Source organism: Carlito syrichta, unplaced genomic scaffold, assembly GCF_000164805.1.
Source record: "Carlito syrichta isolate Samal-C Ts95f unplaced genomic scaffold, Tarsius_syrichta-2.0.1 Scaffold301634, whole genome shotgun sequence".
In the NCBI taxonomy this organism is placed as follows: Eukaryota; Metazoa; Chordata; class Mammalia; order Primates; family Tarsiidae; genus Carlito; species Carlito syrichta.
This window is the reverse complement of record NW_007245730.1, coordinates 508,865-524,033: the sequence shown is the minus strand read 5'-3', so window position 1 is coordinate 524,033 and position 15,169 is coordinate 508,865. Positions and strand designations below refer to the sequence as shown.

The window sequence follows — 15,169 nt, the reverse complement described above, 5'->3', positions numbered from 1 at the left end:
GATCGAGGCTGCGGGGGCCGGGAGCGGCCACTGCACTCCAGTCTGGGTGACAGAATGAGATTTCAACTCAAAAAAACCCACAAAAAAACAAAAACAAAAAAACAAAGATTCCTTTGTATTTGCATTTAGCTCTCTCTGTTGTGTGAGAATGGATTTAAGTCACAGCCTAAGGTCTTACTTAGGTATAGGAAGACTATCCGTTGTAAGGTTAGTTTAACATTGCAATGTGTTGTGAAATATACAGTCTCCAGAGATTATGGAAGCATGGACCCAGTTTTTTGGGGTACATTGCAAGGGTAACCCAGAGAAGTGAACAGCATATGAGATCTATCCAAGCCCACTTCCACATAACTTGTTTTGAATCACCACAACCAGGAAATGTTTGCCTTTAATCAAATTTAGGGCAGGTCACTACTCTGGGGAACTCAAGTGTCCAGCAAATGTAGATATTGGCACCTGATTTGGTGTCTGAGGTTATATCCTCGGAGAATCCTGTAGGACCAACTCTGGCAAACGGGAAACACTTCTCCAGACATTTCTTCTCCCAGCACCTTTCATTTACAATATGTGGGCTAGAATTCCCATTACCCAAGATAATTTTGTTGGGAAATTCTTTCAACTCCATTCTGCTTGAGCTAATTACCTTGGACTCTCAGAATGAGAGCAAATCTCAGAATGAAACTCTCAGAATGAGAGCAAAAAAAACCTGAAGACCCCTCTGGAATCTAGACTTTGTGTTCAAATGCCCACCCCCCCACCCCCCACTGCCTGTGACGGAGCTTTGGGTTTTTGTGGCCCGTCGCATTTCTCAATGGTCATGTTGCCCATGAACTGTATTAGTCACTCATCATTCTCCTTCGAACTATTCTAAGACTGATCAGTCAAACATCTCCCTCTTTTAGTTGCATCTCTCAGCCTATGGTCTAGCCAGGACCCTTAATGGACAGGACGGAATCTTAGTTCATTAACCTGATGAGGGCTCAGAGCTTGAAGATCGGTCAAAAGCATGAATTTATAGGTGAAGACGTAGTCATCTGGACTCTCAAACTCACTGGTTTCTTCTGGGTGAAAACAAAAATGTCTAAGACAGTATAGACATCTCTCGTCCACCACTTGCATTACCTTACTAGCTGTGTCCTTCTTCGACTACCCCCTACTTTTGGAATTTAATGCCATTCAGCATCAAGCCTGCTTTGGTTCAGCACTTCTATTCATCTGTGAAGGCATCTCCCCATCTACTGACAGGTACTTTTTTGTAAGATACAATATAAATTACTAGAAAAGGAGGTGGGGGTAACAGAAATACAAAACACAAACCTCAACTTTTTTATCATTACATTTAATAAACCTAATCACTCTGTTGAACTGCTACGTGAGTTTTTAAATGCTATGTTAAGCTTTAAATATTTCATTACAGAAAGTGAAGAGTTTAACCTGCTTCTGTCCACAGATCACCAAGTAGCTTGGGACTGCAGGTCAAGCATTAATCTCACAAGGCTGAACAGGCGATTGGACTCGAAGTTCCAGGAGAATTCTACAACCTCTCCAGGATTTCCCCAACACCCCCAACCCCTGAAAACCCCTCTCCAGTGCTCTCCTGCACATAGCCCTATCATATTCTGTAACCACAGGTCTGTCTTCACCCTAGACTGAAATTCTTGAGGCTATAGCCCAATATCTTGTTCATCTTTAATGCCTGACTGTATTTGGCATATAAAGGTGGTCATTTTTTTTTTTTTTTTCAGTCGGAGTCTCACTTTGTTGCCCAGGCTGGAGCGCAGTGGCACGCTCCTGGCCACCACAGCCTCGACCTTCTAGGCTCAGGTGATCCTTCGGCCTCAGCCTTCCAAGTAGTTGGAACTACAGGCATGCACCACCACGCCCAGCTTTTTTTTTCCCCATTTATTGTAGAGATGAGGTCTTGCCAAGTTGCCCAGGCTAGTCTCAAACTTGAGCTTAGGCAATCATCTCGCCTCGGCCTCCCAAAGAGCTGGGATTATAGGCTTGAGTCACCACGCCCAGCCTCAATTTTTGTTTAGTAAAGAAATATGTAAGAATATTAGCAGTGCTTTGGTTTATTTTAAAAATCTGGTCTCATTACCTCAACCCAGAAAATGAGAGATACTTTATACCCTATACTGACTTTATTTTACCTCTGACCCATCTTCTTCAATCAAGCTTAAATATTCTTGAGTCACCGGGCTTGGTGGCTCAGCCTGTAATCCCACGCCTTTGGGAGGCTGAGGTGAGTGGATTGCCTGAGCCCGCGGGTTCGAGACCCGCCTGGGCAACTTGGCAAGACCTCATCTCTACAATAAATCAAAAAATCAGCTGGGCGTGGTAGCACATGCCTGTAGTTCCAGCTACTTGGAAGGCTGAGGTGGAAGGATCGCCGGAGCCCAGCAGGTCGAGGCTGCGGTGGCCGGGAGCGGCCACTGCACTCCAGTCTGGGCAACAGAGTGAGACTCCAACTCAAAAAAAACAAAACAAACAAACAAACAAACAAACAAAAAACTGGAGTTGAGTAAGTAGATCTGTGAATAGTGAGTATGTCTAGTAAACTCCATAGGCATTCTACTAGTTCCTTTTCTCAATCAACGTACTATGAAAGGAAAAAAAGAGGTCCAAAATTGTTAATAGCAACTTTATTGTTCCACTGGTGGGGGAAAAAAAACAACAACAACAAAATCATGATGCATTTTCTGCTAAATTTACAGTAATGGTTACACATAAATCATATAAATCACAAATTTTCTATTTTATACTATTCAGAACCAAAATATTTTGATAAATATGTCCAAATGACATCAAAGGTTCTTAATGGATGGCTGAGTCCAAATATGCAAAATATAGCTTCTGGTTTTGATCATGGTGCTTTAAAATTCCCAAACATGCATTAATATATTCTAGTTTTAGGGAAAATATTACACATGGCCTTATCTTGCATTTAGGGAAAAGTCCAAGCGAATTTCACATACAGTATTCCTTTCCTCTAAATTAATCTCAAATTGGAGTAGGGAACAAAGAGACAGACACACTCTTGGGTTAGTACTCCCCAGTAATGAAGAAAATGCACAATCAACGATTAAAAAAAAAAACAGAAAAAAAGGAAGGAGAGCTTCATTAGTAGCTGAGATAAGTGTGTGGTCTTTTTCACAGATTACAGGAATTTTAAATAGCAGATCAATCATGCTACTTGGGGTGACCAGGCAGACTTGAACACTTATGAAGTGAATAACTTTTTTAAGGTCCTGAATTGTGAGTGTCCGGAGGTGCTGGGTAAAACACATCACAGGTAAGAAACGAGACACCTACCTCAGCATTTCTGAAAGGCACAGTCTATGGAAGGGAAACCTAGTATTACAGAACCCTTACTGGATGTACACAGAAAGGAGTACGATGAGCAGCTGCCTTTTTAAAGGATGAGACCTTCATATATAGGCCCCTCAGATTCTGGTGATTCCCGTCTCAGGCGCAAATGCTCCAGCGTGTTATGAAAGTGTTTGTTAATCTGCTCTGTTTCTTCACTGGACTCAAGATTTGGGAGATCTTCTCGAATCTTTTGGATAAGCTGGTTTAAAACCTGAATTGTTACCTGCAAAAGAATATGTACAATTTCATGATCAAGCATGTACCACAAATAAAAGATAATTTAATAAAATGGTTTTCAGGAGCTTATATTACTCTCATCAATTACCTGAGTAATTATGAAAAAAGAAAAATTAGAACATGATTCTTGGTTTGCATTACAACTCCTACTGATTATTCATAAAAAAAAAAAAAAAACAACAAAAAAACCTCAAAACTACAAATCTTTACCACCACCATATTGCTGAAACGATAATGCATTTAGGATTTATTCTAAACTAGAACATTATTACGAATCAGCTCCACTTTGGCATTTGTAAGTTTTTTTGTCTTTTTCAAGACAGTGATTACTTTTTATAATATTCCTAAGCAAAAGAGATGACAAATACTTTTCGTTTTTTTGAGTCAAGTCTCACTCTGTCACCCAGGCTGGAGTGCAGTGGCACACTCATGACTACCACAGCCTCAACCTGCTGGGATCAAGTGATCCTTCTAGTAGCTGGAACTACAAGCATGTGCCACCATGTCTGGCTAATTTTTTGGCTTATTGTAGAGATGAGGTCTTGCCCTGTTGCTCAGGCTGGTATCAAACCCGAGCTCAGGCAATCCTCTTGCCTCTGCCTCCCAAAGTGTTGGGATTACAGGCTTGAGTCACCATGCCTGGCCGAGAAATATTTTTCTATGTATTAAATCTCCTAAGAGAGAAAGGGAAAACAGTTCACTACCAATACTAATTCACTTACCGCATCATTTTCTTTTTCATAAAAATAGATATATCTGTTCAGAATTTCTATAAAAAGCTGCACTTGTAAAGAGGGATCCATGCACTGATTTGCGATTTTCAGAGCTTTCTTTAGGCACTCCATTACCCTCTTGCCTCCGTGAAGCTATAAACGGGCAAGGAGACAGTAAAGAGATTAATGAACCACAAATATTCTGCTGTCATCAAAGACACACAACACTATAGTGCTCCTTCGTGTTTATAGGGACACAACAATTTAAATCATCTTCATTCTTCTTTTTAAAAGTATATAGCTGTATCTTTTTGGGGGGGGTTGGAGTCTCACTCTGTCACCCAGGCTGGAGTGCAGTGGCATGCTGCTCACAGCCACTGCAGCCTCAACCTGCTGGGCTCATGAGATCCTTCCGCCTGACCCTTCCAAGTAGCTGGAACAACAGGCGCATGCCACCACACCTGGCTAATTTTTTTTGTGATTTATTGTAGAGACAAGGTTTCACCAAGTTGCCCAGGCTGGTTTCAAACCCCCGGCTCAGGCAATCCTCTCGCCTCAGCCTCCCAAAGTGCTAGGACTACAGGCTGAGCTACTGTGCCCAGCCTACAGCTGTATTTTTAAAAAACAGACAGTGGTATAAACTTGCTATGTTACAACGTCCTCAAGGTGGAGACTTTGCCACAGGACAAGACTCTACATAACTTTCCACTTCATTTCTTTTAACAAAACAAAGCAATTTTCCTTGTCAGATTTCCAAGCACCCCAGAGGTTTCACCTTCAGAGCATGAAGCCATGACAACTGATCCCTGCTTTTTTTTTCTGAGTTGAGAGTCTCACTCTGTTGCCCAGGCTGGAGTGCAGGAGCATGTTCATGGCCACAGCAGCCTCAACCTGCTGAATTCAGGCAATCCTTCTGCCTCAGTCTTCCGTGTAGCTGGTGCATGCCACCACACCCAGCTAATTTTGTGATTTATTGTAGAGATGAGGTCTCACCAAGTTGCCCAGGCTGGTCTCGAACCCATGGACTCAGGCAATCCTCTCATCTCCGCCTCCCAAAGTGCTGCGATTATAGGCATGAGCCACCATGTCCAGCTCCAATCCCTGTTAACAAGCCTGGTCAGGAATGATCTTACCTCCTCCCCATTTTTGTCTGTGTTTCTGCCAGACCAGAAGAGATGTGCACAGGTGCTCACAGCTCGGCCCTGATCAGGTTTCTTCAGAAGTTTGGATGCAGCAAGTGCACACTGAGTCCTCAAGGGCTCATGATTCTCTTCACTAAAGCACTTCATCCGTTCAAAAGTACCAATGATCAAGGTGATAGCAGCCAGCTGTGCTTTGGAATCACTGATTTCATCTTCATATAGAGAAAATGCCTAGTGAACACAAAGCAGAAAGGACTCTGAGGGACTGACCATCCACTACTTGAGTGTTTTCCAAAGTCCTTCACACCGACCTCCCATCCTGTGTTCTGTAGACCCTTCATATCAGGACGTGCTGTACCTACTCTTGGAAAGGTACAAAACCCAGCTGAGATGGTCAAAATGCTGACAAGTTGCAATAAAGAAACCTGTTTCAACTTTGTTTAATCTAGGGTTCCCAAGTGCAACAGACAAAGGAACTTTTCCCCAAGAAACATTTTTACCATGACCCACTTAGAAACTTTAGATTTCCTTCTTTTAGTTGGAGCCTCACTCTGTTGCCCAGGCTGGAGTGCAGGGGCATGCTCAGTCACCACAGCCTCGACCTGCTGGGCTCAGGTGATCCTTCTGCCTCAGCCTTCCAAGTAGCTGGGACTACAGGCACACACTACCACAACTGGCAAATTTTTTGATTTATTGTAGAGATGAGGTCTCACCAAGTTGCCCGGGCTGGTCTCGAACCCATGGGCTCAGGCAATTCTCTCATCTCAGCCTCCCAAAGTGCTGGGATTATAGGCGTGAGTCACCCTGACTGGCCTTGAATTCTTAGATTTCATCATTACTCAGCAACTGATCCATCTGCTGCTCCATACCAGGCAGCAGTAATTATAAATTCACTGAACAGAGTGAAGCCATGTGTACCACCACCATAACCACAAACAAGTGATGTACCCTGCACTGATTAGACAGCCCAGAGAGCAGAACAGATCATCACCTGGGACATAAATTCATAGGCCACTGTTTCATGATTTTCAAAACCAATTTCTCCAGCAGCTAGTGCCCCTTGAAGAAACAGTCTTAAGGGTAATTCTGCCAGCTCTGCTTTGATCAAAGCACTGATAGTCTGGTGAGCAAATGAAAAAATCTTCTGGCATTTCTTTTCCCATTTGTCATCCTAAAACAAGAAAAAATATTTTAAGTTACCTTAAGTTCAAAATTAACTTGTTCCAGAATATCCATTTTATTTAAAGCTTTTACTAGAACAAAAGAAAGCGCTAAATTGAGCTCACAGTTTTTCTGTTATTTTCCTTCTCTGTCTCATTTACAGAGCACAGAAGTAAACCTAGCAGGATATCATCCCTTTAAGGTTGCTGCCTTTGCAATTGTAATATATTTGATATTTGTTTTTTCTGATCAGAAAAGTCAAATTCCCAAACTGGGGAAATTAGAAAAATACACAAAATCACCCATAAATCATCACTAAATCTGCCACCCAGTGACAATCACTGGCAATATTCTGATACTGATGTATTTTTTTCTATGTAAGTGTAAGGCAACTGGGATCTCTGTGTATGGTTTTGTTTTATTGTTTAGCTTACTGAAAAGAGTTAAATAAAATTGAAATCATACTTTTTAAAAAGTGTATTTAACTTTCCTTTCACCTATTTGGCATAGCAATTTTCCTCAAGATACTAATTTGACATCACTTTTTTTTTTGAGTCGGAGTCTCACTCTGTCACCCAGGCTGGAGGGAGAGCTCATGGCCACCGCAGCCTCAGCCTGCTGGGCTCAGGCGATCCTTCTGCCTCAACCTTCTAAGTAGCTGGAACTACAGGCATATACCACCATGCCTGGATAATTTTTTTTTTTTAAGTTGGAGTCTTACTCTGTCGCCCAGACTGGAGTGCAGTGGCCACTCCCGGCCACTGCAGCCTCAACCTGCTGGGCTCCAACGATCCTTCCACCTCAGCCTTCCAAGTAGCTGGAACTACAGGCCTGCGCAACCATGCCCGGCTAATTTTTTGAATTATTGTAGAGATGAGTTCCCACCAAGTTGCCCAGGCGGGTCTCGAACCCGTGGGCTCAGGCAATCCACTCACCTCAGCCTCCCAAAGCGCTGGATTACAGGCTGAGCCACCGAGCCTGGCTGATAATTTTTGATTTATTGTAGAGATGGGGTCTCGCCAAGTTGCCCAGGCTGGCCTTGAACTCGTGGGCTCAGGCAAATCTCTCACCTCAGCCTTCCAAAGTGCTGGAATTATAGGTGTGAGCCACTGTGCCCGGCCTGACATAATTTTAGTGACTAGAAAATATTCCGCAAACTGGATATAGCATAATTTATTTAACTATTTGCTTTTAGGAGTAATCTGTAATACTATAAGGAATGGTGTGTATACACAAAACTTCACTGAGATCCTATCTCTTTAGTATAAATCATTAGAAGTGGAATTATTGGCTCTCTTAACACTCTAGTTACATACTGTTAGCTTTCTAGAAAGATTGTAGTAATTCACATTCTCAACATTATTCTCTCACACCCCTGCCAAACCTTATTTTCTTATTTCTTTGCCAATATGATTCTTAAAAAGTTAATTGATGTAATCACTAGTGAGTTTAAATATTTTATCATGTTTGGCCACTGAAATTTCTTCTTGCTACAGCAACCAGCTCACTTTTAAAAATGCCAGTCATACACTTGTTACAAGGATTAAATGCAACAATCCAAGTCCTTGACATAGTGTATGGCACATAGTTAGTAAATGCTAGTTGCTTTTTAATTTTTGCCCTAATTTTTTTTTTAATCCCTATGTTTTTTTCATCTTTTCTTTTTTGAGTTGGACTCTCACTCTGTCACCTAGACTGGAGTGCAGTGGCCGCTGCCGGCCACCACAGCCTCAACCTGCTGGACTCCAGTGTTCCTTCTGCCTCAGCCTTCCAAGTAGCTGGAACTACAGGCGCGCGCTAACACACCCAGCTAATTTTTTAGTTATTGTAGAGATGAGGTCTCGCCAAGTTGCCCAGGCGGGTCTTAAATCTGCAGACTCAGGCAATTCACTCACCTCGGCATCCCAAAGTGCTGGGATTACAGGCTAAGCCACCGAGCCCGGCCTTTTTTCATCTTATAACTAAAAGTTTTTAATCTTTGGCAACCACCACTCTACTCTCTGCTTTATGAGTTCAACTTTTATTTTATTTTTTAAGATTCCCCATATAAGTGAAGTCTTGCAGTATTTGTCTTTTTGTGTCTGGCTTATTTCACTTAGAATAATGTCCTACTGATTCATCCATAATGTCACAAATGGCTGTTTTCCACAACGGTGTACTAGTTTACATTCCCATCAACAGTGCAAGACTCCGATTTCATCCTCACTAACACTTGTTATCTCTTTCGTTTAGATAATAGTCATTCTAACAGGTATGAGGTGATGATATCTCATGGTGGTTTTGATTTGCATTTCCCAAATGATTAGTGATGTTGGGCACCTTTTCAAATACCTATTTGGCCATTTGTGTGTCTTCCTTGGAAAAACGTCTATTTGGGTCCTTTTATCCATTTTTAAATCAAGTTATTCATTTCCTTGCTATCGAGTTATCTGAATTCCTTATATATTTTGGATATTAACTTCTTATCAGATGTATGGTTTGCAAGTATTTTCTCCCATTCTGTAGGTTGTCTCTTCACTCTGCTGATGAAATTTTCTTTGTGTTCAGAAGCCTTTTAGTTTGATGTAGCCCCCCAAAAAAAGCTTATTTTTGCTTTTGTTCCCTATATTCTGGGTGCCAGATCCAAAAAATCATTACTAAGACTAATGTCAAGGAGGTTTCCCCTATGTTTTCTTCTAGTGGTTTTATATATCCAGTTTTCCCGATGCCATTTATCGAAGAGACTATCCAAAGAGACTATCCTTTCCCCATGTGTATTCTTGGTGCTCTTATCAAAGATTAGTTTATTGCACACGCATGGAGTTTATTTCTGGACTTTATCCTGTCTATTGGTCTGTGTGTCTGTTTTAAATACAGTACCATGTTGCTGTACTGTTTTAATGATTATAGCTTTTTAATACAGGCTAGTTGCTATTTTTATTGTTATATTCACAAACACCTATCAAATGAGAAGCTGGTCTAATAAAAATTGGCCAAAAGCTGCTATAAATCTTTTTTCTCCATTATTAGGAAATTAAGTTTACGGAGATTATTCCTTAACATAAAACTGACTGTCTAACTTTCAGGTACATGAGACTGAAATATTTTCTTCAAAATTACACCTCTGAAGACTTAAGCCATGATTCTGTTTGGGGAAGAAATAAGCTCATAAAAAATTGCACAACAGAACTCATGACATTATTCCATTACATGCTTTTAGAAAGAAACAACTACGCAATGCTAGGCCTTTCCATTAGGCAAAGCTAATCTGAATTAGAACATAGAAAAAAGTTCTAGCATACATTTAAACTGTTTTAATATTTCATTTTTAAGTGCTTTTATGTGATTCCTCAGCTAGTATGTGATCCACCAACATCACTGTTAGGAACACAACACAGGATGAGTAACAAATTGAAAGTTACTGAAAATGGTGATTTTTTTTATATCACTGTCTATTTTTGTGTGTGTTTGAAACTTTCTATAATATAAAACACACACACAGTGGGAAAAAGGAAAAACAGTTGTGACAGACTTAAAAGTAAACCTACCACTTTAGAATTTTCTTTGTATCGAAAAGCCAGCTGGTAAGCTGCAAATACCAAAGGTGGCAGTGTGAAACGAATCCGCTGATTCCCACCAGCTCCAAAATGCTTTCGTGCTGTGTTTAGAATCTGACAAAAAAAAGTTTTAAGAATATTTTCCACACTATGATCAATCATTTATAAAATTCAATGAGGGCTCTAGTCATCATCATTGCTACCATTTTATAAATACATACAATGAACTAGGCTTTACAGTAGGCACTTTACATATATATAGTCTCCCAAGGTTGTCACAATCACCCTAGAGCCAGATATTAACCCCATTTCACAAACGAGAAGGCCTGAGGTTCATAGGGATGTGTGACCTACCACAAGGTAGCTAGCCAGAAGCAGAGATATATTTAAGTGTATTTTCATGCACACATGTACAAAACATACATGCTGATAAAGAATGCAGGCTCTGAAGACAGACTCATACTTAAAAGTAGACTGCAATAATTGCTACTGTGTGACCCTGGGCAAGTTATTTATCTCCTTTTAGTCACAAGTTTCATTTGAAAAATGGGGTAGTAAACTTCTCCTAAGGTTGCTGGAAAGATCAAATAAAACGTGTTACTGTACCTAGCACAAAATATGTGCTCAGAAAATGTTAACTATTATTACGATACGAAACAGCTGTATTCATACTATTGGCATATGAAAATTCAGAAAATATTAAGACATTATTATTATTATTCAGAAAATATTAAGATCAATTAAATCAAGAGCCAATTAAAAGAGCCACTGAAAAATAAATGTATGGTTACTTCAGAAAAAAAAACTACAAGAAGATCATAGAATCCATGAACTACATTTTTTTTTCCTCACCCCATCACAAAGGCTGGAGTGCAGTGCTAAGCTCAAGGCCACCGCAGCCTCAACCTGCTAGGCTCAGGCAATCCTTCCGCCTCAGCCTTACAAGTAGACGGAACTACAGGCACGTGCTACCACATATGCTAATTTTTAATTTTTTTTTTTATTGTAGAGATGAGGTCTCGCCAAGTTGCCCAGGCTGGTCTCGAACCCTGGGACTTAGGGAATCCTCTCACCTCTGTTTCCCAAAGTGCTAGGATTTCAGACACGCCCGGCTACGAAATACTTTTTAAAGTGTGTGGCATATTCAGGTTTTGTGACTGTAATATGGCAGATGATTAAAAGAATGTACTCATTTCCACTTGGAGCAGTCAGCACTAATGATCCTATTCTGAAAGGTCTCTGAACAAGGTAATGACCAAAAGGACATATGTGAAAGACATACCTCCTAGCTACTACATTTGGTATGCAACAGAAAATGAAAACTCAAACACACACCTTCACATCACGACAGACAGAAACAGAAGGGAATCAGTTAAAATACTTGGACAACCAGTCACTGAGTAGAGATCACATAGCTCACAGAATGTGATACCATAATGCTCAAAAAGTCTGTCATTAAGCCAAGGCAAAGACTATCCACACTACCAACTAAAGTCAGCCTCTTATTTCACACTGATTATGAAGAAGTACAACAGTGTCAACTACCACAAATAAAGTCAACAGAAGGAGAAAGTCAGAACATATCCTCAAGCAAAGGTATTTTTCTCAAAGCAGCCTAAGAGTCTTATGCATCCAACAATAGTTAAACTACTTTGCCCAAACAATAACTGAGCAGCCAATGATGCTACTCTTCACTAAAGTAAGTTATCCAGTATCAGTCACCAATACCCCTACATTCAAGTAACAGATTTTGTTCATTTCACAAAGATTTACTGAGGACTAATGATAAAGAAAGCAAGACCCTCATCTGATTGTTCTTTATCAGGAACAAAGGGACAAGGAAAAGGCAAATTGAATGTTTAAATCTTTCACACATTTTCAATGTGATAAATATAACTCATATTTGTAAAACCTGGAGATATATATATGCATATGTACACACACACACACACACACACACACACACACACACACACACATATATATGAAACCATATACACACACACATTTTTTTTTTTTTTTGAGCTGGAGTCTCACTCAGTTTCTCAGGCTGGAGTGCAGTGGCACACTAACAGCCACCACAGTCTCGACCTGCTGGGTTCAGGTGATCCGTCTGCCTCAGCCTTCCAAGTAGCTAGAACTACAGGCGCAGGCTATCATGCCCCACTAACTTTTTTTGATTTATTACAGAGATGAGGTCTCGCCAAGTTGCCCAGGCTGGTCTCAAACCCCTGAGATCAGGCAATCCTCTCGCCTTGGCCCCCCAAAGTGCTGGGATCACAGGCTTGAGCCACCGTGCCCAGTTGTTTCTTATATTTTAAAGTTTATTATAATAAGCAAATAAACACTTCTAAAAGTAATACACAGTTCAGAAAAAAAATGAACATGGAATAATTATAAGATACCCATAAAGGAAGACAGAATTTTCTGTAATTCTCAAGACAGCAAGTGACTTCCTTACATGCTCCTGAAATTTACAAACAATTATATGTTTATATATAAAGTAAAAGCTCACGGATATCATCTTTAATTTAGTTGCAATTCTTGCTGGTCTCAAACTCCTGCCCTCAAGTAATCAATCCCCCCAACTCAGTCTTCCAAAGCACTGGGATTATAAGTGTGAGCCATAGCACCCAGTCTCTCAGCCGCAATTCTTTCAAAACCTTCTAAGACCAGAGTTGAATCTAACCATTCTAGGCACTTCCATACATTATTTCATAAAGAGCTGGCGAAGGCTACAATATTCATACCAAGTACTGTTGATCAGGGTCCTCAGACCGCAGAAGATGAATAAATCGGCCCACAAGACTCTGCTCATCAGCAAAGTCCTCTGGATCAGGGTCTTCTACAGGTTGGTCTGGCTGATCTTGAATCAGTGTGGACACCAAATTCATTATGGAATCCACCTATAACATGGGAGATACAAGGAACCCATTGAGGTGAAACTATCACATTATAAAACCATTGCCAAATGTTTGTAAAGTTACAAAACAGTGTCAACAAGGTAATTCCTTTTTTTTGGTGAGAAAGTTGATACAGGCACATCAATACACACATCTATGGACAACAGTCTGGAAAGGGATGCACCAAATGTTAATGAACAGTGGTTATTCCTTTCTGGTGGAATTATAAGTTTTTGTTTTTTGAGCTGGAGTCTCACTCCGTCACCCAGGCTAGAGTGCAGTGGCACATTCACAACCACCACAGCCTCAACCTGCTGGGGTCAGGCGATCCTTCTGCCTCAGCCTTCCAAGTAGCTGAAACTACAGGCACATACCACCATGCCCAGCTAATTTTTTGATTTATTGTAGAGATGAGGTCTCGCCAAGTTGCCCAGGCTGGTCTCGAACCTGTGGGCTCAGACAATCCTCTCATCTCAGCCTGGGATTACAGGCATGAGCCACCGTGCCTGGCCTCATAAATGTTTTATAATTCTTCTTTATACATCTCCACTTTTCTAATTGATATAAGCTACTTTTCTTTAGCAGCAAAGGATCCCCTTCTTGTATCCTAAGGTCTAAAATGTTAACAACAGTTTCCCTAAAATATCAAGTAGAGTATTCTCTTACCTGGTCTTGAGAGACAATTTCTGTGTTATAATCCAAAACATTACTAAGTACATAACAACTCATGCTCTTTCTGGATTCATAGTCAAAATACTCAAAGAGTGGATGAAAATGTTTTAATTTCAAGACTGTTAAAATATTGTTGTAAGTGTCAACAGGTATCTTCAAAAGTCTGGTGAGCTCCTTGGAAACGGCACTACTGGTAGCAATACTACAAAAAAAAAACACAACAGCCCTTTAAAAGGTAATATTTATTTCCTATATACACGAATAGTACTTGGTTCATAAGAATAAAATTTTTCATCGACACGTTAAAGGAAAAGGGTCAAGTGAATCACACCAATACAAAATACTCCAATGACCTCTTCCAAAAGGATAGAGATGCCTATTTAAACAAATATTTATCTATCTATTATTGTTCTATTGATAAAATAAGATATAGACTCCACCTCATTAACAGATTATACAGGATGGGCACAGTGGCCCAGGCCTATAATCCCAGCACTTTGGGAGGCTGAGGCGAGAGGATTGCTTGAGCCCAGGGGTTCGAGACCAGCCTGGGCAATTTGGTGAGACCTTATCTCACAATATATTAAAAAATTAGCCAGCGTGGTAGCACGCAACTGTAGTTCTGGCTACTTGGAAGGTTGGGGTGGCTGTGAGCAAGCCACTGCACTTCAGCCTGGGCGACAGAGTGAAACTCTGACTCAAAAAAAAAACCCCACAAACAAACAAACAAAACAGCTTATACAGCTGGAGTTAAGATGACTACCTAGAATTTAACAATATTTCTAAGGAAAGTACATATCAACTAATTCTCCATCACAAGTTGGTGATTAAGGAAAAGGAGGTTGAATTTAAGGTAGCAGTATGTAGGAACATTCTGGAGACCGTGGATAACTGTTCACTTACTATAACCCTTCTAGAGATTGATATTTCTAATTATTTTGTCTATTTTTAGTTTTTTTATTTTCTATTTCTTTCAGTTGGAGTCTTACTCTGTCGCCCAGGCCGAAGTGCAGTGGCATGCAGCCTAGACCTGGTGGGCTCAGGTGATCCTTCCGCCTCAGCCTTCAAGTAGCTGGAACAACAGGGATGCACCACCATGTCTGGCTAATGTTTTTATTTGTCGTAGAGACGAGGTCTCACTGAGTTGTCTGGGCTGGTCTTGAACTCCTGGCTCAGGTAATCCTCACCTCTGCCTCCCAAAGTGCTGAGATTACAGGTGTGAGCCACTGCACCCAGTCTATTTTTACTTTAAAACTCACTTGGTAGGGAAGATACAGACACACCATTTAATTTTTTCTTACACTTAACATTCAGAATTTGGACTGTTTTTCAGTTCACACACACACAAAAAAAATGGGAATGGCCTGGGCTCGGTGGCTCAGTCTATAATCCCAGCACTTTGGGAGGCCGAGGTGAGTGGATTGCCTGAGCCC

At 40.7% G+C, this 15,169-nt stretch overlaps 1 protein-coding gene across 2 annotated transcripts in view; it reads right to left on the bottom strand.

Moving 5' to 3' along the window:
* Positions 1–2,630: 2,630 nt before the first annotated feature.
* The window catches only part of VPS35 (VPS35, retromer complex component), a 34,409-nt gene continuing 21,870 nt past the window's right edge, over positions 2,631–15,169 (bottom strand). The window contains exons 11-17 of one of the 2 annotated variants that reach the window (XM_021710898.1): positions 13,731–13,938; positions 12,912–13,067; positions 10,153–10,275; positions 6,456–6,635; positions 5,456–5,695; positions 4,332–4,475; positions 2,631–3,595 (exon numbers count right to left, since the gene is read on the bottom strand). In XM_021710898.1, the coding sequence (XP_021566573.1) occupies positions 3,416–3,595; positions 4,332–4,475; positions 5,456–5,695; positions 6,456–6,635; positions 10,153–10,275; positions 12,912–13,067; positions 13,731–13,938 (1,231 nt within the window). In that variant the 3' untranslated portion in view covers positions 2,631–3,415. The remainder of the gene's footprint in view (positions 3,596–4,331; positions 4,476–5,455; positions 5,696–6,455; positions 6,636–10,152; positions 10,276–12,911; positions 13,068–13,730; positions 13,939–15,169) is intronic. The other variant, XM_008055019.2, reaches the window with a different exon arrangement.